The sequence below is a fragment of the Lingula anatina genome, chromosome 1 (genome assembly GCF_051362555.1).
Source record: "Lingula anatina isolate TDL-2025a chromosome 1, LinAna3.0, whole genome shotgun sequence".
Classification (NCBI taxonomy): Eukaryota; Metazoa; Brachiopoda; class Lingulata; order Lingulida; family Lingulidae; genus Lingula; species Lingula anatina.
In genome coordinates, this window is record NC_141767.1 from 41,583,425 (window position 1) to 41,611,067 (window position 27,643).

General features: G+C 34.3%; 4 protein-coding genes across 7 annotated transcripts; 3 read left to right on the forward strand and 1 right to left on the reverse strand.

The window, feature by feature from the left end:
* The first annotated feature begins 4 nt into the window (after window positions 1-4).
* LOC106160088 (pyridine nucleotide-disulfide oxidoreductase domain-containing protein 2) lies at window positions 5-13,256 on the forward strand. 2 transcript variants are annotated; one of them, XM_024075453.2, is made up of 16 exons: window positions 5-264; window positions 1,063-1,082; window positions 2,090-2,183; window positions 2,479-2,552; window positions 2,872-3,024; window positions 3,382-3,535; window positions 5,899-5,960; window positions 6,175-6,272; window positions 6,397-6,538; window positions 6,892-7,026; window positions 7,508-7,580; window positions 11,327-11,483; window positions 11,666-11,820; window positions 12,218-12,324; window positions 12,606-12,726; window positions 12,947-13,256. In XM_024075453.2, the coding sequence occupies exons 1-16, from the start codon at window positions 105-107 to the stop codon at window positions 13,015-13,017; spliced, it is 1,776 nt and encodes a 591-aa protein (XP_023931221.2). In that variant the 5' UTR covers window positions 5-104; the 3' UTR covers window positions 13,018-13,256. The 2 variants fall into 2 exon arrangements, with proteins under 2 accessions (XP_023931221.2, XP_013392053.2); XM_013536599.3 differs by lacking the exon at window positions 1,063-1,082 and having other exon boundaries at window positions 74-264.
* Window positions 13,176-19,579, reverse strand: LOC106160090 (methyltransferase-like protein 27). Of its 3 annotated transcripts, none has more exons than XM_013536605.2 (6): window positions 19,332-19,579; window positions 15,837-16,001; window positions 14,611-14,736; window positions 14,296-14,434; window positions 13,983-14,075; window positions 13,176-13,720 (listed from the first exon to the last, which is right to left on the reverse strand). In XM_013536605.2, the coding sequence occupies exons 2-6, from the start codon at window positions 15,978-15,980 to the stop codon at window positions 13,539-13,541; spliced, it is 684 nt and encodes a 227-aa protein (XP_013392059.2). In that variant the 5' UTR covers window positions 15,981-16,001; window positions 19,332-19,579; the 3' UTR covers window positions 13,176-13,538. The 3 variants fall into 3 exon arrangements, with proteins under 3 accessions (XP_013392059.2, XP_013392058.2, XP_086863377.1); XM_013536604.3 differs by lacking the exon at window positions 19,332-19,579 and adding an exon at window positions 17,414-17,744; XM_087007251.1 differs by lacking the exon at window positions 19,332-19,579 and adding an exon at window positions 16,923-17,095.
* LOC147764358 (BBSome-interacting protein 1-like) lies at window positions 16,998-18,638 on the forward strand. Its single transcript, XM_087007280.1, has 2 exons — window positions 16,998-17,134; window positions 17,825-18,638. Exon 2 carries the CDS (start codon window positions 17,855-17,857, stop codon window positions 18,080-18,082), a length of 228 nt encoding a protein of 75 aa, XP_086863406.1. The 5' UTR covers window positions 16,998-17,134; window positions 17,825-17,854; the 3' UTR covers window positions 18,083-18,638.
* A 2,106-nt stretch (window positions 19,580-21,685) lies between the features above and the next one.
* Window positions 21,686-26,907, forward strand: LOC106160086 (negative elongation factor A). The gene is made up of 11 exons (XM_013536596.3): window positions 21,686-21,918; window positions 22,081-22,252; window positions 22,651-22,812; window positions 23,068-23,160; window positions 23,480-23,604; window positions 23,803-23,866; window positions 24,063-24,154; window positions 24,661-24,778; window positions 25,099-25,295; window positions 25,684-25,783; window positions 26,140-26,907. Exons 1-11 carry the CDS (start codon window positions 21,712-21,714, stop codon window positions 26,331-26,333), a joined length of 1,524 nt encoding a protein of 507 aa, XP_013392050.1. The 5' UTR covers window positions 21,686-21,711; the 3' UTR covers window positions 26,334-26,907.
* Window positions 26,908-27,643: the final 736 nt, after the last annotated feature.

Sequence of the window (27,643 nt, forward strand, 5' to 3'; positions counted from 1 at the left end):
ACCATTCGGCTTCCGAGCATGTGCTCTCTGTTTTTGTAAACAAATTACAGCAAAACACATATATATATATATATATTAATTTGCTAGCTGTCAGCTACCCGAGGATGTGGCGGGGGGTTTTATCGGGCTGGAGAGGGCAGTTTAACATACTGCAAAGCAGTGCATTGTGTACCACCACCAGGAAAGCGTCAAATGTAGCGCCAAAATTTGCCGCAAAAGAAGATCAAATGAAAACAGAATATGATGCAATTGTTATTGGTGCAGGTAAATAATAATGAGCCATAATACAGTATAAGCATTTTCACAAAATCGCAAACCAGTCAAGTGATCCTTGTTTCTACTGAAATGACTTTAAATGAAGTATATACTTCTAATTTTTGTTGGTCGATATAATTTTTAATTTAGATTGGCTTTTTCTCCTCCCAGTGGCAGCTTTGCATGGGAAGGAGGGGTCAGGGGAGTCGTGCCCCCCTTCCATTTCTTGAAAAAATTACACCAATGGCCCCCTCTTGAAATTAGAATTTTGACTATCTAAATCGTAGTTCTAAACCGTACCAAATGGCAACCTTTGCCCTCTAAAATACCAAGTTTTTTGGGGGCCCTTCAGTGGGCCCCGAACCCCACACAGGGGAGGGGGGGGGGGGGGGTCGGCTTGGCATCCACAGCCTATCTTTCCTAAAAACTGGACCTCCCCTTCAAATAATCCTGGATCTGCCCCTGCTCCCCTTCCCCAACCCTCACATTCTTTTTTTATGTATGTTTATAATTTTTAATTTAATTATTCATCAGCTGCCTCCCCACGCTCTCTCTTCATGTTAATATTTTTGATATTGGCATCGCTGTCACATTTTTCTACTAGTATCTATTAGTACAAGTACCATACATGCATATCTTTATCTATTACATATATCATTCAGCAGTTTAATATTATTACTAGCATATTTATCTACTAGTATCTACATGTACCATACATGTATATCTTTATCTATTATCATTCAGCATGTTATTATATTGTTGTTTTTGTGGTAAAATATTTTTTATTGTTTATTGTTGCATTTTTAGGTCACAATGGATTGGTTGCGGTATGTTGAAAATGCCAAAATTGACAAATTATTAACTCTCTAAAATTCTTCATTATATTTTGCTTTTTACATATTACATCTTAATTTACTATGGGTATGTAATTAAAACAAACTTAAAGGAGTATATATTAGATTTGTTCTGTGCTATCCCTAACATTGAGATTAAATTCTCCTGTATCAAACTGGCTTACAATGATTTAGCCACATGGTTATAATAATGTTATTTGGTGAAACCTGAAAACTTGGTTAAAAATTATAATTATACTTTTTGTGACTGAATAAATAGGCTGCAGGTGTACAAGTATTTATAGTAGGTTTAATATGAACACTTAAGTGTTTACTAGTGCTTTTCTAAAATAATATAGATTAAAGGGATAATAACTGTTCGTTTTGGCCAAAAAAAAATTTTTCCTGGAGTAAACAACAATTTTCCCATACTTACCAATGGTTAATGAATTCATTTCTACATTCAAAGTTAGTCCCTGTTTTTTTTCTAAAAAGTTTTTTTGTAATAATCTCTTTAGTGATTAGTTTGGCTTTTTATCTCTTAAGTGATTATTACAGAGCATAGCTGTCTATGGAGCTCAGAAATCAGAATAATAGCTATAACTGCCGTTTTTGTGGTAAAACAGAATATATTATATTTCTACGAGTTGTTAACAATGTTTTTGGTGTGAAATATAGATCTCGTACGAAGAGTTATTATCCCTTTAAAGCAAACATTTGCACAGATTTTCTGAGATATATTTTTGAGAAAATACCATGAGAATTTTTTTGATGAATACATTATATGCTGAATAGTTCCATTTGATATGTATTAATGTCTATATATACATGTAGAACATAAATTCATTAGATCAACAGCAGCCAGATTTACTCATATAAACTGGAACCAGTATGTCAGATTTGATAAATATAACACCTTTTAAAGGTTTATATTTTGTTGTTTATATTTTGTTGTATATATACCCTGTATATTCTATTTTTAAAAAACATAATTTTAATAGGCAGCTTACCTTCAAAAGTCTGGACTGAATGTGTGTGTGCTGGAGAAAAGACATGTGATTGGTGGTGCAGCAGTCACTGAGGAAATTATTCCTGGTAAAAGAAGTTTTGCATATGTTTTTATTATAATTATAATAAGATACATATTTAATGAGTGAAGAATGTTTCCTTTAATATAAGAAAGGTTCTCTGAAGAAGCTAAAAATCTGTGTTAAAATTCAAAAGTTTATACACTAACTTGGTTGATTTATAAACAATGCAACTAATGGACAACCTTGAAGTAAAGAAATTCATTTTAATCAATTCTGTTGCATTATTTCTGAAAATATTAAATTGGGGTAGTTGGGGTTCTTTCTGGTCATCATGTTTAAAAAAAACTGTATTCTTTCAGGATTTAAATTTTCAAGGGCATCCTATGTGCTTAGTTTGTTGAGGCCCCAGATTATTCAGGATTTGGAGCTCAAGGTAAGTTGGCATTATATGGACACAATTCAAATCTTTGTTTTTTGTTTACTTTTTTTTACAAAAAAATCTAAAGTGTATTAGATGCTATGACAGGCCTAGCAGTTAGAGTGTACATAAATATCAGAAAAATGCCCAAATTGGGAGGATTTACCTGTTCTACTAGTTCATCACTTAATCCTAAATTTATATAATGTAGCCACTCGGAAGAATCAACAATCAAAATAAAGTAAGTGTTTTTTTTTTACCTTTAGTGCACTGCCAAGCAGATCTACTGGAGTATATGTCATAGATTTGAACTTTTCTTATGCTATAATTGCAGAAACATGGACTTAAAGTGTACCTGCGAGATCCAAATTCCTACACTCCTGTGCTTGGGGCAACCAAAGACAGTAGCTGCCGTTCCTTGATCCTTGGAAGAGATGCCAGTGCAAATTACAGACAGATAGCTCAGTTTTCCAAAAAGGATGCAGATGTAACAAAAGGCTTTTGAATTTTATTAAGTTTTTAGTTGACTATGGTTCAATTTAACATGCATGTACCTTCAGATCACATTGATGTTGACAGGTCATCTTAAAAATATGCTGGAAAACAAAGAAGATTTTTTTTATCAAACTTTTCTGCCTAATGTTATCAAGTGTCATTTACAAAAAACCTCTAGAACTTTGATTACTGATTTTTTTCCAGAAAGAAAAAAGTCTTATCAAAATGAAAACTTTCTGCTTAATAGTGCATTATGTGATACAGGTATGAAATACATTTTAAGCATATACCAAAAATGTCTGCTGTAATATATTGTAGAACAAAAACTGATTTCCAGCACATGTTGTAGGCATACACCAGATATGAGCATCAACTTAGCTTAATGGCTGCTGCCATTGAACCCTTACTAGATTCCTCACCAGTAGATGTAAAACGGTTCATAGAAGGATCAATATCTGATAAGATGAAATGCTTGCCTGCTATCAGAGCTGCTGTACAAGCTGGTAAGTGTTTTGAATTGATAATTTGAATAAGTCATTAACCATCAAAGAGTAATATGTTATCAACTTTTTTTTTTAGATTACCAAAATAGTTCACTCTGGAAGTGCACATGTCACACTTGGTACAATTACATATAACATTTTTTTTTGTTGACCAAAACACTGAAGTATATAAAAGTTTCTTTTTGCATAAATTGAATATTTTAATCTAAGTTACTCTTTTTCATTTCTTATGTCTGTGTGATTCTTAGTATTTTTTTATTATTTTTAATTTCAAAAGATTTTTGTAGTTCTTTGCAGGTTTATCTTTTGCCATACTGGGGGTGCTTTGCTTAGGGATAAATGGAATATTGTTCAAAGCTACATGTAGTTGTATAAATTATATATATGCTCAAACTACTTTGAAATTGTCATTCATTTCAAAACTTTTGATCTTTCCAGTGGTTATAGTAAATCCTTTCCAACATCCAAAGTTAGTCTGTTGTTTTTTGAAGTGTGTTTTGTGTAATAATCTCCTAAGGGATTAGTACAGAGGGTAGCTACTACATGTATGAATATCCATGTGGTGTAATGACAAACACAGATTTCAGAATGATTGCAGTAACCACCATTTTGGTGGTAAAATGGAATTTATTACATTTCTATGTGTTTTTCAAATAATTTATTGTGTAATTATGAATCCGTAATGAAAAGTTGTTCCACAGTTCCTTTCATTTATTTTTTATTTTGTACAGGGTACTGGAAGGGGCAGAGTTTCTGAACTGGTCTTATTTGGTTTGTTCTTTTACCTGCTTTATGTTTTGCTGTATATTGCTTTCATATGCACCCGGATATAAGCAGAAAAACCATGCATGTTCCAAATTAACTGCTTAACACATGTATAAATTGAGCTTGAGGGCAGGTGGTAAAATTGCAATGGTTTTATTTCTGTCGATGTGCTTGCTTTTCCTATGAAATATTTTTATTCATTACACAACTGTTTTCAAATGCATAATACCTCATTTTTCTCATGAAAAAGGTATTTAAAGTAGTCATTTACATATTTCATTCCTGATAAGATAATAAAAAGAAGAAAGAGCAGAATGCACAGCCTACATTCTACAAGCAAGGGAATGCTTGCTGTAATCCGGATGCAAAAAAATATTTGGACAAAAATATATTATTTAGTAACATTGATGATTATGCCACTATAAATGTTATTGCGTACCATTAGAAGACATGAGAGAAAGGTGATCTTATATATTTTGGTGCAAAAAATAATGTATGAATAAAAGTAAATATTATAAGCAGCCTTTCCTGCTAAGGAGGGATTATTTTTTGTTCCACCAGAGCCTGCAATCTACAGTGCTGAAACAATCATGTGACTTGATTATTCACTAAGAAAGTTTAGACTTTTTTCAACAAAAGTTAACAGATAATTTTTCTCTCATCGATGACAATATTTGCTTCTCTTTGGTTGCTTATTTTCAAGTGAATGTTTGTCTGCATGACCATGCTACAGTGTCTACCGGTAAGCTTGTGCATATGTGTTTGATAAACGTATATTATCAATTAAGCTTGCTTTTCTTTGGTAACACACTTTGCTTGTTAAAAGTTGAAGGTTTGTGCTTTATATGTTGGAAAAAGTAAGGTAAGAAGGAGAGTGATCACTGATGGTCCACATTGGTGATATTACTTGAATATTTTTTATCATAGATGAAATGATTTCTTAGTTAGAACTAGGGTCCATTTCCTGGGTTGTGCATGTTGTTATAGCTTATATATATATATATATATATATATATATATATATATATATATATATATATATATATATATATATATATATATAATTGATTAATTAATTAATTAATATATTTAATTGATTAATTAATTAATTTTAGGCCAGTAATGTAAAGTTGTGTCGACTACAACGTGTTATGCTCTTTAAAAATTATACAAAAAGAATTTTGAAGTTAACACAGTGACATTGAAGCACATGGCATGTACATATGTTTATAGGCATAATATTCAAATAAATGAAGCCTATACTGCATAAAATTGTGCAGGTACTGTGTAAAGTGGTGATATTTTATAATAGTTACGTGCAGATTCTTATAACTTATTCAGCAGTTCATGCATGCTCAGAATTATTATTTTATTCTCTCTGAAATCATAAGTAAAATTTTGATTAACCCATATCAAGAACATCAATTGGATGCCCTTGTCCCAATAGAAAAAAAAAACTGTTCTAAAAAAAGAAATATGGTGTAGTTTAGATGACAATTTTCTTTTAGATTTTGAAATTTAGATATCATTTCTCAAATACTTAATTCAATTTGATGCAATTTGTGTGTATGGTTGTTTATTTTTTCTTTTCATTCCAGGAAAGATCTTGGGCAAAGAGATTCCTTCTTTCTTTGAAATGCTCACTGCCCCAGCAGCAAAGGTACTAGTATAGTGGAATATAAGTAGATGCACAATTGTTAATTACTTTTGAAATGTGAACATAATTTTTTCCTTTCTTTTACGCTAAAATCTTTTCTTTGCCTGAAATGAAAGAAGACATTGTATCTATAGTTTTAGTAAAAGCATTTCTTTAGAGAAATTATCCCTTGACTTTGATACCTTAATTTCTATGACTTTTGTTTTGTGGTTATCAGGTGTTGGATCGGTGGTTTGACTGTGATCCACTGAAGGCGACACTGGCCACAGATGCTGTGATTGGGGCATGGCTGTCACCACACACACCAGGATCTGGGTATGAATGTCAATGTTTTGTTACTCAAAACTTTTAATGAAAATAACCAAGTTTGTGAAATGAAATCAGTTTGACCAGCTTGATTTGTACCTTTCTTAACTCGCAAAACTTTTTCTTTATCCAGTTATGTTCTCCTCCACCATGTGATGGGAGAGCTGGAAGGCATCAAGGGAGCCTGGGGTTATGTGGAAGGTGGTATGGGAGCAGTGTCACAGGCTATAGCCAATGCTGCTGTGTCATATGGAGCTGGCGTATTTACTGAGAAGGTACCTAAGAAAATGTACAGGGCAATATTATTTTTTTATTTATAAGAAGAGAAGGTGTATTTTAAGTAGGACATGAGTTGTTAAATGCAGGAAAAGGAAAATGTTTGTTAATTAACTTACTTATACTTTTAATAATATTTTCACTATTAGTTTATTAAAATATTGCAATTAAAGCATCAGTTTTTCAGAAATATGTTAAGGCACATGTGCACATGCGTTACAGGCACATGTGCGTCAATGTACATTCATGCATGCACTCATGCATTCTTTCTCTCTCTCTCTCTCTCTCTCTCTCTCTCTCATATTTCTAGATTAATTCTGTATGAAGAAAGGTGTGAGAACTTCCCTTTCAGCCTGTAGCCAGAGTTATGACCAGCAGTTCTGGGGAGACATCAGGTGTGTGTCTGCAGGATGGTACAGAGCTTAGAGCAGGGATTGTTCTGTCTAATGCCACACCCAAGGTGACATACCTGGATCTTATGGAGGAGGTATGTGCAGGAGTTGAGTCCATTCAGCTTTGTTTGTGCATATTTGTATTCCATCTAGTATGTGAGTACAAGGTGAACAAGGTTGTAGTCATCAGAATGCAAAGCGCTGTATTTTTTTTGTGATTAAGAATACATGTTGCAGAACACAGGAACACATAAACAAAAAAATTCTCCCCAGTGCAGTGACTCTTCAACACATTGTGCACATATATATGGATGAATTCATGTGTATATCAGTGGTTATTTGTATATGTGTGACTGAATGGATTTGTTTGTGTATAAGACAGTATTTGTATTTCATGTTGTTGAATATCTCATTTGATATGGTTTTGTTTGATTAAGAAACATTCATGAATTTCATTAGATTATTAGTAAGATTAACATATGGCCAAGTAAATTTTGTAATTCATTAATGAGAAAAGAATTTATATTATTTACTGTTGTATTTATAATTTTAAGGAAATAATTTTTAATCTTCCAGGATGCTGTAACTGAAGATTTTCGCAAAGACATCTCATTCATAGACTACAGATCACCCGTAACTAAGATAAATGGTAAGGCCACACTTTTTTAATTTTATGGATGACATCCTGCGCGCGCACCGATTTTCGTCCGTTCTCAAAAAAAAAAAAAAAAAAAAAAAAAAAAAAAAAAAAAAACCCCAAAGGAAGTCGGTTGTCGCAAACGCTTCCAGCATTTTATTTTCGTATAAAGGCATTTGCCCAGATTACAAATGTAAATGGTTCATATAACGTAACTATTGCGCATGCGGAGAGCTCATGTACGTGCACTATCCTTTGCAAAAAAAGATTCTCTTTTTCTAAAGGCATAATAAACATAACTAATCAGGTTAATCATCAAATCTCTGTCATTGGAAGACATAAGCTGTCTAAACCTTTGGATATTTGGTTGACAGGTGTACCTGTTTGGTATATATTTTGTTCTTAAGCTAAGTTTTAGAAATAACCCGCAAGCATTTTGGAAATATTGGAGGGTTAATGTTAATGCAAATTCTAGAAATAAGAGTAACATTGATTCTGATTCATGGGTTAAGCATTTTAGAGAGTTACTAAATCAGGATATTACGATTAATGAAGGATTTAGAAGAGAGGTAGACTCTCAACTAAGAAGTCATGAACAAAATTGTAATCTATGCGATGATGATAATCCGGCTGTTTTGAATGCTCTATTTTCATGTGATGAGGTGCTCTCCGCCCTGAATAGCATGGCGAATGGAAAAGCACCAGGGAAAGATGGGATAGTCTCTGAGATGCTTAAGGTCACCCAAGGTAAAATTGCCCCAGTGTTAACACAACTCTTTAACAGCATACTTGAAAGTGGTGATTATCCCCAAGCATGGTGCAATGCCATTATCTGTGCTCTCCACAAACAGGGATCGGTAAATGATGTAAATAACTACAGAGGGATCTCTTTATTGAATGTGATTGGAAAACTATTTACCAAGGTTTTGAATAATAGATTCATGAAATGGGCAGCAGAAAATGGAAAACTCTGCGAAGAACAGGCAGGTTACAGATCAGGTTACTCAACTGTTGATCATATTTATACATTAAATGCCTTGGGTCAGAAATATTTAAGCAAGGGCAGGGGGCGGGTTTAGTCCATATTTGTAGACTTTTCCAAAGCCTTCGACAGTGTGGACCACAGACTGCTATGGTTTAGACTACAAAAAATTGGTATTCATGGGAGAGTTTTACGGGTCTTAAAATCAATGTATTCAAAATTGAGGTCGTGTGTTTTAATCTCCCCGGGACTTACAGAATATTTTGAATGTACTGTTGGAACCAGGCAGGGCTGTATGATAAGTCCATTTTTATTTAATATGTTCCTAAATGAGTTTGTAGAGAGGTTAAATGAGAGTGATGTACAATCTATTTTTATTGATGAAATTGTCAGCATTTCGCTTCTATTGTATGCTGATGACATGGTAATTTGTGATGACACTGCATTTGGCTTACAAAAGAAGATAAATATTTTACAGAATTTCTGTGAAAATTTCGGACTGAATATAAATTTGAAAAAAACAAAAATCATGGTCTTTAGACACTCTGGACCATTACGAAAATATGAAAAATGGTACTTTGGTGGACAACCGGTTGAAGTTGTAACCCACTACAAATATCTGGGTCTAACTATAACGCCAAGGCTCGTTTGGACAAAAGCCACCACTAGTTTAAGTCTGAAAGCAAGAAAGGCAATGATTATGGTTGCTAAACTTGAATATAACACTGGAAGGGTTAGGTCTGATATTGCATTTATGATCTTTGATAAAATAATCGCGCCAATTTTATTTTATGGTGCAGAAGTCTGGGGATACCAAGTGTATGACAAAATAGAAAAGGTACAACTTGCTTTCTGTAAAAGGATTCTTGGCGTGGGATCAACAACTTCAACAATAGCGGTCTTGGGAGACTGTGGTAGGTTCCCATTGTTTATAACTTACTTCAGTCGGTGTGTCAAATTCTGGCTTAAATTACTGAGAATGGAAGAAAGCAGATATCCAAAAGCGTGCTATAAGATTATGTTGGTATTAGATCAGGCTAGTCGCATTACATGGGCGACAAAAATTAAAGAAATACTTTTTAGATATGGTTTTGGGTTTGTATGGTATAATCAGGGTGTTGAGAATGAGATATATTTTTTAGAAATTTTTAAGACAAGAATGAAAGATTGCTACATTCAAGAATGGAACGGCCAGTTACAGAACTCGTCTAAATTAAATTTGTATTGTATATTTAAATCTGTATTTCAAAAAGAAAATTATTTATTGTTGAATCTCCCGAAAACGCACTTAGCTGCTTTCGCCAGGCTCAGGTGTGGAAACCATAATCTTATGATTGAAAAAGGTAGACATGACAACATACCCTCGAACGAGAGGGTATGCACACTATGTAAGGACGAAATAGAAACGAATTGTCGCAAACGTCGTGATTGAATTTGCCGGAAAATGCAACCGGCAATCCTCGGCTAATTCCGCAAGCTCCATGCTGTCATTGTCGACTGCGGAGACATCCGAGTAGTTCCGAGTGCGGAAAATGAGCTTTCTGCGCATGCGTATTATCACCACGTGGAAATATGGCCGCTTTGCCGTCAAATTCATCTCTAGCATTAATTTCAAAATACACGACAATTAAAGTCATAAAGAGAACGGGGGCCGTCGTTTTGGATTGGTTTGCCATTGATATTGGACATGGAGATATCACCTTTTTACAATTATACGAAAGCCTGGCCGCGGCCAGCGATCATCGCCCGGAAATTTTCAGTGACATTCTGTCCAAAGCAGCACATAGACTTACCAGGGTTTTTTTTTTTTTGTAGCGAAAAAAGGGTCGACAAGAGCGTCGTGGTATTTGGTGGACTGAAGGTCGGACAGGCCACCCGATAGTTGGCTGTTACGTGTGAGTCGAAGTAGACAAAATGGCATCGACCGAAATTACCTTTTTTAGATTTGGTAGTAGGAAGCAAAGGCCTACTGGTATCTTTGCTTCATTTTTTAACAATTCTGTGAAGTGTTTACAATGCTTAAATTTTCTGAGAGTACAAATAAAGACGCTGTTTATTTGATATTTGTTTTATTGATTGCTATACCAACAGAATGCATGAAATAACCTTAAATACATTGGGTAATATGCAGCATATATACCTATTCATGACTTTTTACCTTTCTACGAAGTAGGCCCTATTCACAATGCTTTAATATTTTGGGAGCATGGATAAAGACATGTTGTTAGTTTGATACGTGTTTCTGTGGTAAATTAGTGTTTCCAGCTGTGTACTGAAAATAGAACTTTTCTTAAGCAGATTTTTTTTTTTTTTTTTTGGACTGTTTTTTTTTTTTTTTCGCCCGCTCGCACCGATTTTGGGGTCCCCAGAGGATGTCATCCATAAAAATAAAAAAGTGTGGCCTAAAAAGTCACATAATACTTCAAGTAAAGTGCATGCACCTTACATTTGATTGTAATAATTTTGCAGTGAAAAAGGGAAGTAAGTTATGATGAAAATGGTTATTTTTTTTGGGGAAAAGTAATCTTATTAGTGTAAACCTTTTTGAATTTGAGTGAGAAGAATTTGATATATTTTACTTGGTACATATTTACTTAAGTTTAAAATGGATTACAGTTACTGTGCAGAACTGGACCCATTTAAGTAATGGCTTCAGAAGTTCAGAATGTGCATAACATTCCTAATTAATAATTGTATTTGAATAGATGCCATTTTAAAATAATAAATATTTTGTGATATTATGGATTTTGATCATGGTTACTGAATTTTGCTCTAGTTGCTGTAAACAAACTTCCCAACTTTCTTGCGGATCCAAACACCAATGGTACCAGCCCAATGCCACACCATCATGGCACCATTCATCTGAACTCTGAACACATGGATCTCATCCACCAGGCTTTTAAGGATGCAGAGTCTGGGTCATGGAGTAAAAGGTAGGATTTTTGATGGTCTTATACGATGAGAGTTTACCTCTTCTAGTAAAGGAGGTTATGTTTTTAATTGCATTGGTGCTGTATGTCGCTGGACAAGATATCTAAAAAAGTTCTCCACAATGTTTTATTTATACCATCTATCTGAAGTTATGTTAACATTGTTATTATCTGATTTGCTTTAGACCAGTGTTGGAGATGACCATTCCATCCAGTTTGGACCCCACCATCTCCCCTCCTGGCAGCCATGTGGTGCTGCTGTTCACACAGTACACACCTTATCATTTGGCAGGAGGTAGAGAATGGACCCAGCAGGACAAACAGGATTATATGGATACCGGTAGAAAAATTATTGTGATTTTAATTTTCAAGGAAAGATTTACACAGGCCTGTGAATAGTCTTGTAAAGTAACCAAGTTATTTTAAGGGATCATTATTTGGTAAATCTGAAAAATAATCTTAAATGCCCTCAACGAAATAGATGCCAATAGATTGCACTCCTCATTGGTTAGCCCAGGGTGCCACATAGGACAAGCATATTCAACAATAGAGAGAAATAAACTGGTTCACCAGTATAAGAACTTTAGAAGACAGTTAGGGTCTCCTATACTAAAATTTAGGCAATTTTTAAATAATACTGTTTTGATAATTAACATTATCAAAACAGTAAGATGGTATCTTTAGAAATGGTCTTTAGTTATGATTTGACAAACGTGTGATTATTGCATCTGTTTCAGTATTTGACTGTATTGAGGAATATGCCCCGGGGTTCAGGGACAGTGTGGTAGGGGTGGATATCTTGACCCCAAAAGACCTGGAGGACACATTTGGACTGACAGGAGGGGTGAGTATGTTTTTCATGCTGGTTTGTACATGCATACATGGATGCGTGTGTGTCCATCCAATATATGTTGTTTGTGCTTTAGTTAGGCAAACAAACATGCAAAGTCATGAAACACACCTATCAGTATCATTCTCTTAATTTTCTGAATATGGGTTGGTAGTTTACAGAGTGTTTCCTAGAATTATAACAGAAATGTAATATGGAATTTCTAGACTGAATTTTAGGAAAGGGTCACTTCAGTCAAAAGAAGTATTGATAAGTATATAAACGACATGTTACAGAACATCTTCCATGGTGCCATGAGTCTGAACCAGTTTTATATAGGCCGTCCTCTGCCAGCTTGCTGTGGTTCCAGGTCTCCTGTCAAAGGACTTTACCTCTGTGGCAGTGGTGCACATCCAGGTAAATTTTAATGATTTTTATTTTCATTGAATTTTTCTTCTGTTTGTTCTTTTAAGTCTTGATATATTATTAAAAGTAATACTTATCTGTTGAGAAAATGGAGGCACAAATTATTATTATTTTAATTATATTTTCTGGTATCTGTTTGGCAAGTGTGTGTGTAACAGTGAAGCTATTAGTTTTTTATATAGACAACCATTTTAAGCTGCTTGAATTTCAGGTGGAGGAGTTATGGGATCCCCAGGTCGGCTGGCAGCATTTTCAGCTATGGAGGATTTTAAGAAAAAATAAAAATGGATATAAACTAACATTACACAGTACAAGAGAATGGGTATGGGTACACAGTACATAATATGGGGATATGTTGGATATAATATGGAATTCTTCAGACAGATTTTAAAGACAAAATAGTAGTATTTTTATCAAGTAAATAGATCATTTATGTGATCTAGTTCTTAAGCAAATTTAATTGTGCCATACACCAGTGCTTAGTACAGAAAAAAGCTTGGCAAATAAAATTGTAAAAAGTCTTTTTCATAAATTGCAGCAAAAATCAACACCCAGGAGAGAGTGTGTAAGATGCATAGTACCAAGGATGTCATATTACCTATATGCCCTTAGTATAAATCAACAGTGGCCACTTAGAATAGGTGCTTGTGGCATGCTATGTATATTACTTTATTTCTGTTTATTATCAAACTTGCTCCAAAAGGAAAATGATTTCCGATTTTTGTAATTGGCTAAATAAACTCTTCTCTTATAACCTAAATGGCTTGCATATAAAAAAGCTGTCATGATTTTGGAATGAATATCTACAGCACCTTGTAAGTAAAGACTATCCCATTTTTTTGGAATGAGTAATTTGGTACTACTTTGCGCTCCATCTTTTCCCACTTTCCCTCTATTTCAAGCTGCTTCATATATGGCTCCAGGTTTTTATATTCCTCTACATAATCAAGGTATTCTTCTCTCATGACAATACAAATAAGACCTCCTAAAACAAACAAAAAAAGCACAACGTGATTGGGAATTTTAAATATATATGAAAAAATAAAGGTTACATGTGACATTTTACAAAATTCTAAAAATAAGCGACACTTACAATGAGCAACTAAAAATTATCGAAAATCTGTATGACTGGCGTATTGGTCAGATAAGTTGTTAATTTATCCTACTGATGATCTCATATTTCGCCTCTTGTTTACCTCCAAGACTTATTTCTGTTCAAAGTTTATTACCTGTGCAAATCACATTACCTTTTTTCACTATTCGAATCATTTCATTTAGAGCTGAACATTTTATATGCCCTTCTCCCATTCCGCCCGAAATTACAATGGCATCGTACGTGTCTGTAAGTGAACGGTGCATATTCCTTTTATACCGTATTTCCTGCGCCTTTTTCATTATTCATACTCGATATCTTCTTTTTAATTGTCATAAGAACGTTAAGAAAAACGTACGATAAATAATAAAATTCGTTTAGATGTAAGTAAACTTCAATTTAACATATGGTCTTATCAAAAGCTGAAACGAAATACTTAACTTTTATGATTTCGATGTTCTCATTACCTTCTTCAATACTGGCAGTGGGTTCAGAGGTAATGAAGCTATTAATTAACCGCCCATAAATATTTTTCCTTTCTGCTATGTTCAGTAATGTCTTGGAAGGATCTAGACCGTCGATGGCAGTAAAACCCCTTTGATGCAACTGGGAAAATAAATAAAATGCCGACAATTTTTTATCCAAACACTCCATAATAAGCTAATGATATACCCACTGAAACGTCAAGAAAAACAAAATTTGAACATATACCGTGTAAGTGGTCCATAGGCATCTTAATTATGAGGTAAATATGAGATAATATAGACAATTGTGTGACTCACTTGTTCGCCAACCATACCAGTCCCTGCCGCGACGTCCAAGACGTACGCATCACGCCTGCCTTTTTCGAAGTGCTCCGCCAACGAAGTTGCTGCTATAACTGGTCCATTGTAGCGCCCGGCAAAATCCTAAAAGAAAAGCAAACCTAAATTAAAGTAAAGGCAGGCGGGCGAGTTTCTGCGGGAAGCGCTTGTTTAAAACAGAGGTTGGTCGCGTTCTCGTGACGTGATGCCAGTGGAAACGTGCATAGCAAATCCGAAAAATGGGAATTAAAACATGCATGCGTCAAATTTTGGACGCTGTCTAAAAAGCTGAGGAAACTTAACAAACCGGAGTTGCAAAGCAAGCACAAAATTTGCAGTCGCAAACCGGGGGGTACAAATGGGCGGCTGGAGCTCTGGTGTGTTTTTTTCCCATGTTGGATCCTAGTATAAACGTAGTCCCAGCTATACTTTTCTTATTCGCTCAATATTGCACAAAGACGCTTTCTTGATTCATTTTTGAATTTCTGATCAAATTTAGCTGCCATTTTTGTATGTAAGAGTATCAATCCGTGCTTAATAACAAAATATGATTTCTAAATAATTTTTTCAAACTGATTCACCTAAATACACTTAATATGGTACTAGAAAGAAATAACAGTAAAGTGATAAATGTTGCATTGTTTTGACACAAATGTCTTTCTTTTTCTTTAAAATTTATTGTAAGGTTCACATATCACATCTATATTCGATCTTCAAAAAAAAAAAAAAAAAAAAAAATCCAAGTAAGCGTATGTACATGGAGTTAGGAAGGGTCTTGTGTTCTGATGGGATTTAAAGAATAATAGAATAATTAAAGGCTATGGAAAAGGAGAATAGAGAATAAAATAATTAAAAACTATATATGAGAGGGAAACGTAGCAGAGGTTAAGAATCTGCTCATTCCAAACGGGAGAGTTACAACTGCATTGGAAGGTATAGGCTAGATATTTAAGCCATAATTTCGATAATAAACAAAAGGCCAGGCATTGACCGATGTAGTGTACAGTTCTGTAAATTCATTTTGACTCATTCAGAAGACAATGTATGTCAATCATCCAGAAGCAGGGTTTACTGCAGTTGCGTGCATTGCCAAGGCAAAAAAAGAACAAAGCGTATTTAAAAATTAGAGGCCATTCTCACTTTTGATCTGCTAATAAAGCAAATAGTATGAAAAGTGAAGACACAGCGTGGTTTCGTTTCATTACCTTTTCATAGTTTTCTCCCCACTTGTTGTAAATTTCAACCATTTCTTCGGGTGCGATGCCTTCTCGGTGCGCCGAATAATTTGTGTTGTACGCGTGAATATCTTCACCTGGAACATCTTTCATTCCTTTTTCGTAGTGAGCCATGGTATATTTCTGTTTTTCGGTCTTTATGCGTGAAATGAGATGTAAAATGTTTTGGTTAAAAAGAACATGTACGTACAGATTTCTCACTGATTAAAAAATGGATAATAATGACGAGACACCTGTAGGCCTATGAAGGAGGCATATGGGATAAAAAAAAAAATTGCAAATTTACAATTCTAGCAATCTATGAAATAATGATAAATGAATTATCCAGACGTAAAGTATTTTAATTTACCCAATTTAAAGAATCGATTGTGTTCGTACTTAAAGGCACACATTTAAATTTTAATGAAATTAAATTTCACATTGAAAAGAACTCGCACAGTAGGCCTATAGGCCTTGATGTTTTAAACCCAAAGATCGACTGATATATGTTTGTTAGTTTGGAGTCGATCCCAGACTACCGGTACACCGGGTACCCTGTGGATCCCTTCGAAATCTGTATACCAGAAAAAATGAATAAGATGAATAAATGAAATAATGTAGCAGCCTGTGAATAAATGTATTGGGTAAGATATGAAACCAAATTGATCTGTATCGCAATTCAAACTGTTAGCGTAATAGGTATTTTGCAGTAAAAAACATTTCTTTGCAATAAACACTGTTGTTAGGCCTAATGAAAAATGCAAACAAGTTAATGCAGAAAAGTTTTTTCTGGTTACCTCCGCCAAGGAGGTTATGTTTTCACCCCTGTTTGTCTGTTTGTTTGTCTGTCATCAACATAACTCAAAAAGTTATGGACCGATTTTGATGAAATTTTCAGGGTAGGTCAGAAGTGGGCCAAGGAAGAGATAATTAGTTTTATGGTGTGATCCGGATCAATAATCAATATAGGCTAATAATCAAAAATCGCTGCCTTGGCGGAGGTCTGCGCTCTCGGAGTGCTTTTCTAGTATTATTATCATTATTAATTATTATTATTATTATAACTGAATGACAGACCTCTTAGTTGACGAACAGTATTCAGATGCACCGCAATAAATACTGATAACCATGCAGTGCCGGTGCATTATTGCAGTACGTGTTCGCTGAATGAGGGCGACATTATATACTGATAGGTCTATCTTGGCCTACAGCGACATCTATTACTACGCCTGCATACCAATGAAGCAAACAAAGCTGAAACTTTGACTTCTGAAATATCATAAACAAAGGTAAATTAAGGTATATGTGAGGGGGTATGAATGTAATTAAAATCATTTTTTGCAACGAGTTGATTTCTACTTAGGTTTTACCGCCTGCAGATTATATTTTAGCTGTAGCTACATCTTATACACCTATAACTTGTAAGTTGCATTAGTTACTAGTACCATGCACTTCACGGTAGTTGTTATCGTCTAGGTTTTACATGCATTTAAAACGTAATGAATCCAGATACAGTCTCTTTGGGATAGTTAGACTATGTAAAACGACAAAAATGTGATAGAACTTACTTCAGCGACAGATTCGGGGTGAAACCGCTTGTTTCTTTGTTTGAGCAACAGGGCCGAATAATTCTGTAGCAGAAACACCAACCAGAAAATGAAACTTGATACTTGAACACATGTGGTGTAAGCCAGAAGCATTGCGATTAAGTTGTCTCTTTTGATTGGTGCTTGATTTGAGCTGTTCATTTAGATGGTTGAGAGCAAGTATAATTTCCTGTCTTCTTGGTGGATGTGTGTGTGAATGGTGAAAATTTATGTTGCTTATACACTGTATTTCATGAAGATTTATTTAACTTGAAAGGTATTGATTAAACAATTTAAATGTGACTAAGTTGAGTGTGAAAGATTATTTTATTTTGGATCTTAAACAGTTTATAATAAAAAATAATCTAAAGACAATAGTTCATACTTTTACAGATAAAGACAAGTGCTGAAGTGCTGTCCAAAATGCCCGAGTCAAAAACTGGAATAAGAGAAGTCCTACCAAAGCAGGGCATGCTGCATCAAGAAGACATCCCAACCACAGTGCTCTGCAAACCAAAACTCCTTCCACTCAAATCTGTGACTTTAGAAAAACTGGAGAAAATGCAAAAAGAGGCACAAGAGACAGTGCGCAAACAGGAAGAAGAGGCACAGCAGCTAACACAACAAATGGCACAAAGCTCATTTTCATAGTAAAAGACCATGATTATAATATTGGACTCTGAATAAATAAGACGTACATACTGTTACAGACTCAAACTGTAAAATTGATAAGGACAGTTGTACTCTTAACAGTAAGATTTTATGGAAAATGATGATGAAATACAGGGATGATAAGTTCATCTATAGAAAATTCCATTCTAAGGATGCAAGAAGCCTGTAACTCTGATTATGGATCTCATTCTTGACAAAATATTGTTTACATTTTGCATTAAGTATACAGTGAGGACAGATTTTATTTTATTTATTTTTTTTTTTCAGGGGAGGAAATGTAATGGAAAAATTGCATGCCAAGTCTTTCAAAATCTATGATAATCTTTAATCATCCATTTAACTTGATCAATCTTTTCGGATTTAGGAAGCACTCATTAATGCACAGAATGAAGTACATTTACAACATACACATCAACCAAGTACAAGTTTTAAGTCCTCTTTCATGAGTCTGAGGCTAACATACTTGGCATTTCCTGGTGGTCCTTCACAGTTATTATTTATACGTATCATATTAAATAAAGTATATGTGGACAAATTGAGAAGGAAAGTTACTTTACAGTTTCCCGTTTTTACACCACATTGCCACTAATCTATGATTGGTACACATTTCGCTCATTGTGAACACAAATATCTACCCTGTATGATAAAAAGTGTTAGAAGATTGAATGTCAAGTAAGGAAAAGTTTACTAAATATGATCGCTTGTTAATGCCAAATTAGCTATGAAAAGGATGATCTGCATAAAAACATTGTAAATCGTCAAAATACTTCATGAAGTCGGACACAACGTCATGACAGCATCCTGTATAATAGATCTTAGGGTATAGCATTGCCACTAGTATTAGACATGTATTTGAGAAACGAAGCGATATCTTGATGCCCAGGGTGCATAACAACCACGTTCTTTTCAATTTGCATGTATCATTATTAAGATCGTTTTTTTTTTTTTTTTTTTTTTTTTTTTTTTTTTTTTTTTTTTGCGATCTTTGTTAGTATCAGTCCTAGAAATGACAGTCGAATGTGAATTGGTCTGTTAAGGAAAAATCCAGACATTCTATGTCAAATCTGTGCACTATACTAGTATTGACGAAGCTTATTTGACGTTTATTTCGCAAAGCGTTTTCATAAATGTCAGTCTTATGCGTTCCGCACATCACTGACCGACACACGACATGCAAAATGGAACTAAATTAATTTTCAGTACTTGAATAAAATAAGAAAAGACTCACTTCTGCTGTAGACTGTAAATCACTGGATCGTGTCGGAGTTTTCTTGGCGTTGCATGTTGACTACTGCGCTAAGAGGGGTCGAGTTATGTTGACCTCGCGTTAAACAAAGAGTTGCATCATGTACTTTCTTGCTTTAAATAGTATGACGATTCTCGTTTAACCCATTCCAAGTCACATAATCATCGAAAACTAGCAAATTATGCTTAAGTCACCACGTGCAGATTTTTAAAATGGCTTCAGGTCGCTATTACTCGCACCGCTCTGTGGGAGTAATGAGTATAGTACTACACAACTGTTCTGTTCCAGTGATGGACTTCATAAAAACACTGTTCGTTTGACCAAACCTTTATTTGTCGATCTCAATGTTTTCTCACAGGAGCAGCTATGCGTCCTTTATTTCATCATCTTTGTGTAGCTATGGAAACGTAATTTTGAACTTTCTATAATATGTTGATCTATATTAAATCAAAATTTATTTAAAGTATATATTTAGCTTCTTTTTCATTTATATAACCTATTTCCTAAACACCGCTAAAAACCAATTTTAATCCTTTAAAAATAGACAATTTTATCGTTTTTTCAGTCTGTAGGTGTCACTCACAGGTGAACAAGTAACAAGCAGGATAATAATGTGGCATTTATCAAAATTATTCCCTGCTTTTATTAGTAATGATTTACTTTAAACCTAAAAACTGTAAGCATGTGAAAAAACGTCAATTTTTCTTATACGTCGCATATATGATAGACATCTCCAAGTGTTAAACGTATTGTGACGCCAATGGCCTGTGCAGGCGTTACCAAGTAACGCTAAAGCTATTTGTGATAAGCTGCTCGCAAGCGAATAAGGCAATTTTTATTTTGAGTAAATTTTGTCGGCAATAATTATTGCGTCGCATATGGCTTTCTTAGGCATGAAAAACAGTTACATGTATATTTTTCACAGAGGAACGTTCAGACTGGAAAAAGAAGTGAGTTATTGCTTTTTTCGCAGAACAAAAATCAAATTGTGGCTCTTTTATCCGTTTGATGTGCATTTCACCAGCAAAGATGTATTTTCAGGTTAATGTTAATCAGGACATTTTAAGTATCTAACTTTGATACTTTACCCATCCAAATAAAAAAAAAAAAAAAAAAAAAAAAAAAAAAAAAAAAAAAAAAAACGCCCTGAAGACATTAACGAACATGGTTTCAATCTTTTCAAATCAATAAAAACCTAAGACAAAACGAATTTGACCCCTTTTTCTTCAATTTTCCTAATTAATATGTAGCGTTATGGCTCTTTTCTGGAAGGAAGACACGATGATTCCGATTTTGGGAGATATAGGATCCGATGCGGTGTACAAGGCATTGAACATGATAAACAAACAAAATTGACACTTGTACATGTAGGCCTACATGTACTTACAGACGCAACAATATAAATTTTAGCAGAACATCAAGTAATTCGATAAAAAATATCAGAATATAGGAAAAGATAAAGAAGATAACTTTTGGAACCAAAGTTACGTAAAATTAAAAAAGGGACGTACCGAATTTTATTAGGCCTAATATAAGAATAGTGTGGAGAACAGTTTGTGAAGATTTTGGTGACTTTATTTCGATCTATATTTTCCGCAAATATGTTATACAGAGACATATCTTACTGACTAAATAGCATATTCGACGTTTTGTCATGACAGGAAGTGTTGGCCGAAGAAGAGCTTGAGATGGGTCCTCTAACTGCAAACAGCAGCAATAGGCCTATTGTTGACAATTGAATGGCTAGGAGAACGCAGTTAACCGCCAGCTTCTTCAATGATTCATTCAAGTTTCATGATTATTTTGAAGTAGCTGACTCTATGAACAAACTGTCCATTTAATTACAAATATATTTGGATATATGTCTTTACATCAATTCAAAACCACGTGCCGCTTTCACTTTTTGAAAAATGTAGCCTAATATAAACAGCTATCAAAATCAATAAATAACAGTCAGTCGAATTCAAGTTTCCCCTTTTTTTAGATTTGTAAATTATATATCTATTGCTCTCTGTCAGTTTCACCTAGATGAAATTAATTTTACTTGCTAAAATAACATGAAACTAGTATCTGATACAGGCCTACGAAACCGTACTTTGCTATATGTGACGTCACCAGATACTGGTATAACATCTAGTCAAATAACTTGGTTCCATATGAAGAAAACTTCCACAACAGTTATAGTTAATAAAAATGATTATTGACATTTATTAAGAAATTTTCAAAGTTGATGGTTACAAAAATTATTTTGTAACATGATGCCTGGCGAAAATGTGTGGTAAATGTAACTATAACCAATGGAATGGTTCCCCGGAACTAATTTTCGCGCAAACATGGCGGTTGGGAATAAGGCAAATTCAATATGGCCTCTCGTGAAGGGGACACTGCGCTGTGGCTCCACAATAAGTTGGGTTCTACCGACGATTTTTGGTCTGGAAGGTCCATATGTTCTCAACTTACACAAGATAAACTACAGAGTATATTGGGTTGTTTTCAAGCGCTGCAACCACACGTTAAAGTCAAACTGATGCTGTCTTTTCTGCACCTTGCAAGGCGCAATGTGGAAGAGGTTAGTGAATAGTAAACACACTAAAATAGTTTTTATAACCCTACTTTTCAGTGAAATCTTTAAAAAAATTGCTTTATTCGGGATCTTTTGCGAAAAGAATGATTACATTCAAGAACCATATCAAGGAAGTATGCTTGCTTGACGTCGGTTTATTGATTTCAGTGGAAGGTGGACCTGGAAGAAATCCTGGAGCTGGCTTCCAATGACAGTGATCAGTGGGTCTCCACTGTGGCAGATATTTTACGGTCTTTTCCGTCAACTGGTGCTCTGAATCTCCAGTTGGATGATACAAATCCAACATTCTCATCCATTGTTACAGATCTGAAGAAGCTCGGTTTGTATTTTTTTTATGATTAATTATAATTTTTAGAGTATGGAATTGCAATAAGGTGTACTGTTAAAAGTAATTTAATTTTTGTTACAGCATAAATAAGGTTTGTGTGGAAAGAGTGCGCATACTGGCAATTTATGAAGTGGAAAGATTAATGCATATGTTGAAGTCAGATACCTGATTAACTATTTCTGTTCACTTGTTTAAAAAGGTTGGAAATAAATACCAATTAACATGTCCCAATACTAATGCAGTGAAAATATGCCTTTTTATACTGTGAGAAACCCTGTTTAGTTATGAGTATGAATTCGTTGAATAGGACATTTATTTTTAAAGACCTTGGATTAGGTAATGATACTTGTACCTATTTGTACATGTAATTAGATTTTTTTCATTTTCAGTAAAAAAATCTGCAGATGCTGGGATGCTGCCATTAGAATGTTTATATTTAAACACCAAAGCATTAACCTCTCTAGCGGGCCAACCACCACAACCTGTGAAGCATTTTGCTTTAAAAAGAAAACCTAAATCAGCAGCACTCAGAGTGGAACTTCTACAGAAATGTATGATTTTATGAAAAATATTTTTGAATCAATTTAAAAACTTGATTACACCAGCCAAAAGAAGACATTCTTCTTTTCATCAGTTTATTGCAGAACTTGGATTTAAAAGCTTTGGCATACATGCAAGGCTCCTATAGTAGAGACAAGAAATTTTTATATAATGGGTCTTTATGGAGTCAGATATATGATTTAAGTTTCACTTAAAAACAAGTCTTTAATTTCAGTTTCTTATTCACCAATTTCTTTTACTTAAAGCCACTGAAGCTGCAAACAATGTAAAGAAGGGAACAACTACACATTCGCTGCCAATCAAAGTAAGAAGTTTTGCTAAAAAGATGGATGACACAAGTAAGTAATATGTCAGAGAAATTCCTAAATGTGTAAAATAAAGTTGCTGATATGTGCTCCACCAGTTACTCTCAGTACTTCAGTTTGTTGATAGCTTAGATTTTGTGAAAGTGTTGTTTAGAAATAAATGCCATCTTGTTACCTGTCATACGAATTTGTGCAAGATCAATTGTCACTCAAGCTAGTATCAGCTGGAAATGAAGGTGCACTGAAAATTTTGTATGTTTGCTAACAATAGTTGATCTAATGAAAGTGCAGAGAAAAAATATTTTGAATTTATAAACAGTGATTGTTCTGACTTCATATTTCTTTTTACCAGCACCTCTTAAAGGCATACCAAATAAAACTGGCTTCAGAGCTCCTGCTGCCATAGGGAACAGACTAGGAGGTACTCCTCTGTCACATAGGACTCCTACTGGGGCAAGGAAGAGTGGGGGAATCAAGGTAACTTTCTCAGAAAATAAGCAAAGAATTTGCGAAAAAGATATTACGAGTTTGCCATTAAATTAAAGATATTCACCAAATGAATAAAGACCAAACTTATTTCACAAAAGTACATGTCACATACTGATAGTATATTGCTATTTCACCCCAGGTAAATATTTTAAGTAATTCATTAATGAAGATTAATGGTATTTTTAGTTGTTAGACATCACAGAACAGCCAGTTGGAGGAAAAGAAGCTAAAAGGAGGAAAAAACAAGCAGGTAATTTACAAACATAAATAATGAGTCACAACAGTAAAACATCTTAATCTCTACTCTATATCTCTAAAAACAGTACTGTCTTTGACATTTTAACATGGAAATATCTATTATCTGCTTTTAGTGAAACAGAATAGTGTTTCTAGTATGTTTTGGTACACATATAAATTTAAATAGTGATGTATTTCATTCTCAATAGATCAAGAAGCAACAGAACAACAGAAGAAAGAAAAAGACCAAGCCTCTGCCACTCCAGATTATGCTGCTGGACTGTTTTCACCTGCTACTCCTGTGAGTACATTTTCAACTCGGGTGTCAGGCAGAAATATTGCTAGAGACACATGAGTTTTTTTTCAACCAATTAACTTTTGGAATCATTTTGAATTAGCAAAAGGGAGGAAGTATTAAGCATAATGTCTAGCATTACTTGGCTAAAACATTTTTTTCTTTGGTCTTAAAATGAATAATCCAATGATTCCTGTCATATTTGATGCAACAAAGTGAGTAGATGTGTTGTTTAAACTGGAAATTAAATAAATGTTTGAAATAAGTGAACAACTAAACTGTACAAGGAAATGAAGGGTGCCTTGTTTGCTTGTTTGTTTGGACCGTTTTCTCTTCATGAAGATTAGAGTTTACTCACAATATTGAAATTTGAGATACTTAAATTTATGAAGCAAAATATGAATTTAGAAAAGTTTGTTTTTGATTTTGGAAATATTTTTATTGTTTTACTATTTTTTGTTTGCTTTAAATATTTTATTTATAATGACTTTGTTTTTAAATGATATTTTCAGCGCCCCACGTCACAAACAGCATCAGCAGGTGGTTCTTTACCACACACAGGGCCCAGTTATGTCCCAGCTCCAGCTAGTAGATTGCCCACCATCGCAGGGGGCACTACAACACTTCCCAGTAAGTTCAGCTGTTTAGCTATTTGTTTAGTGTGTGTGTGTGTGTTAATGTAGGTGCATTAGCATATGCCTGGGCGAAGGCTGATTTAAGAAGAATTTTTAGCTTGTGTTGGTGGCATTTTGTTTCTATAAATATGTTAAAATTTATTATCCTAAACTGAATTGTTAGATTTCTTTCATTATTAACTGTGTTTGAAAAACTTAAATGGTTTGTATGTATGAATAGGTTGTAACATTGACTTATAATGTCAAATGATATATAACTATAAGGGATTTGTGTCATCATCTCACAACAATAAATTGCTTTCGCTTGCTCTCCAGCCTCCAGTGTGTCAGCTGCCACACAGGCTGCACGGGAGAATCTGCAGCAGCAGCTGCAGCAACAGTTGAATAACTCACAAATTAGGACACAGGGGCAGACACAGAGTGTCAGCAATGTGCAACAGCAGTTGCAACAGCAGCAGCAGCAACAGCAGCAGTCTAATCAAAATCAACAAAAGAAGGGGTTATCCTTAACAGTAAGTGCACACTAATCTACAAGGTTGCGTTAGGGGACGGATACCAGACAAATGATTATAGAAACTGATACTGTAAAATTGAAAAAGTCAGCCAAAATAAGGATTTTTTTCTTAATAATTGTAAACAATGGAACAGTACACAGAGATTGTTTTATGTTTATTGTAGTAAATAACTGTTATCTTTTGTGTGAATTTTTTGCTTTGTCAAGTGTAAAAATGATCTATCCCTTGTGAAGGATGCCAAGTTACTGTGCTCAGTATGATAGCTGTTATTATTATTATGATGTTGTATTAAGATCATGTTGAAATTAATTTCTGACCAAAATAGCAACCAGACATCATACATTTAACTTCTAACTATCAAAGAAATCTGTTTGGCAAATTACAGAGAGAACAAATGATGGAGGCTCAAGAAATGTTCCGTACATCCAACAAAGTTACACGTCCAGAAAAAGCGCTCATTCTTGGTTTTATGGCAGGTGCTAGGGGTAAGATATGTGTGCCTGTAGATATTCATTTTGTTTTAGTCAGTATCACTGAATGTCAGCAACAAGATACTATAGACAAAATAATACTGCATACTTCTATCACTCAAAAATGTTCATGCTCTGTTCTCAAAAATGTAACCCTTTTTTTTCTTCAAATACAGTTCCATGCAAGGGACAGGAAATTAACATTTTGTTGGTAATAAATAGATATCCTTATATCAAATCTAGCAGGTAGTATATTTTTGTTTTGTTCATTCACTGCAATGAACAATGCAAACAACAAACCACAATAAAATAAGAAGATAAAACATTCTGTCAGGTTTGCAGTTTTATAGCACCTTCTTTGTGTTTTTCAGAGAACCCTTGTCCTCAGCAAGGAGATATAGTGAACATTCATTTAAGTGAAGCTATAGAAAATGTGCAACAGACTGGTATTACCAAACAAATGATTGCAGATACTTACTTTGTTATGAATTATGCCAGTGGGGAATGGAAAAGGGTGAAAAAATACAGAGATATGCAACCTACAGATTCGGCGCTAAAGACATGATGGTGAAATGGAGTTTTCACTTCAGAAGTGAAAAAGAAGACAGTGAAAAAGTAGAATTTTCTGTTTTGTTTTGTAATTCATTAAGATAAGTTGACTAAAGATCTGACTGGATACATGTTGTAAAGAAACATTTCAACTTTTTGTATTGTCTTGTGTTGTGAGAGTATTCCATTTCATGTAATCAAAAATGTGACAGAAGTGGTACTTAGTACTTAGTAACATGGTACCAGTTTTGCAGTCTAGGCTGGGGCAGAGGATTTTGCAATGCTGAGGTGGGACACAGACTTCAACATATTCATGATGTTGCAGCTTCAAGTAAACTGTAGCCTCTCTTACATAACAAGTAAACAACTGAGTGAAAATTCAGTATATGTAAAGTGAAGCTTATTTTGATTTCTAAGATATAGGCAGTCGCAAAAACTTGGTATTGATATTAGAAAAAAAAAACTATAAGCTTTATAAGTGGACATGGTGAGTATCTTTCCATTAGGTCTTTGGAAATGTGCATCAGCAGGTTGCATCCAGTTTTTAATAAACTTGTCTCAGAATTTTTGATTTGTGAGACTGGTGTTGATGTCCCTCTTTGCCTTAAATCTTTCTTTTGAATAGTTACCTTATATGTAGCTGTACTGGTTAATCAAAAGTTGTAGTTGCATTAATTTCACTTGCATATGGTATCTAAATGCACCCTGCTTAATTTAGAGCAGCAACAAGGTTATTTTAAAGGGGTAACAACTGTTCATTTTGGCCAAAAAAATGAATTTTCCTGGGGTAAACAGCAATTTTCCCATACTTATCAATGGTTAATGAATCCATTTCTACATTCAAAGTTAGTGCCTGGTTTTTTTCTAAAAAGTTTTTTTTTTTTTTTGGAGGTCATGTGGTTGGATGGCAAGCATATATTTCAGATTTATTGCTATAACTTTCGTTTTGGTGGTAAAATAAGATATATGAAATTTATATAAGTTGTTTACAATGTATTTGTTTTGAAATATAGATCTCATACAAAGAGTTGTTATCCCTTTAAGTAACACCCCTGCTTACACACCCCCTGCTGGTATGAGGTGACATGCATCCCATTTACTAATCCCAATACCCTAACTAACCTCAACCTAACTTATCATATAGAACCCATATTTCCATTTCTAGGACTGCCATTCCTGTTCTACAGCTGTTCTCAAGATGTCGCCTTAATTCATACTTTTTTGTTCAAATTCTCTAAATAAAGAAAAAATTATTGGTTTGTTTAATGAAAATGATGTTCTTTCCCTAGCCCCATTTTTTCTGCAATTGAACAGTCAACTGAGCCA

Excerpts from the sequence above, each read along its gene's own strand:
- LOC106160088 (XM_024075453.2), top strand. The coding sequence starts at position 105 with ATGTGGCGGGGGGTTTTATCGGGCTGGAGAGGGCAGTTTAACATACTG. Across the intron at positions 2,553-2,871 it reads TTCAGGATTTGGAGCTCAAG|AAACATGGACTTAAAGTGTA; the intron begins GTAAGTTGGCAT and ends CTATAATTGCAG. Across the intron at positions 12,727-12,946 it reads TGGCAGTGGTGCACATCCAG|GTGGAGGAGTTATGGGATCC; the intron begins GTAAATTTTAAT and ends CTTGAATTTCAG.
- LOC106160090 (XM_013536604.3), bottom strand. The coding sequence starts at position 17,593 with ATGAACAGCTCAAATCAAGCACCAATCAAAAGAGACAACTTAATCGCA. Across the intron at positions 16,002-17,413 it reads ACCCCGAATCTGTCGCTGAA|ACCGAAAAACAGAAATATAC; the intron begins GTAAGTTCTATC and ends TCACGCATAAAG. Across the intron at positions 14,435-14,610 it reads CTGGTATGGTTGGCGAACAA|TTGCATCAAAGGGGTTTTAC; the intron begins GTGAGTCACACA and ends TTATTTTCCCAG.
- LOC147764358 (XM_087007280.1), top strand. The coding sequence starts at position 17,855 with ATGCCCGAGTCAAAAACTGGAATAAGAGAAGTCCTACCAAAGCAGGGC.
- LOC106160086 (XM_013536596.3), top strand. The coding sequence starts at position 21,712 with ATGGCCTCTCGTGAAGGGGACACTGCGCTGTGGCTCCACAATAAGTTG. Across the intron at positions 23,867-24,062 it reads AAGGAGGAAAAAACAAGCAG|ATCAAGAAGCAACAGAACAA; the intron begins GTAATTTACAAA and ends CATTCTCAATAG. Across the intron at positions 25,784-26,139 it reads TTTTATGGCAGGTGCTAGGG|AGAACCCTTGTCCTCAGCAA; the intron begins GTAAGATATGTG and ends TGTGTTTTTCAG.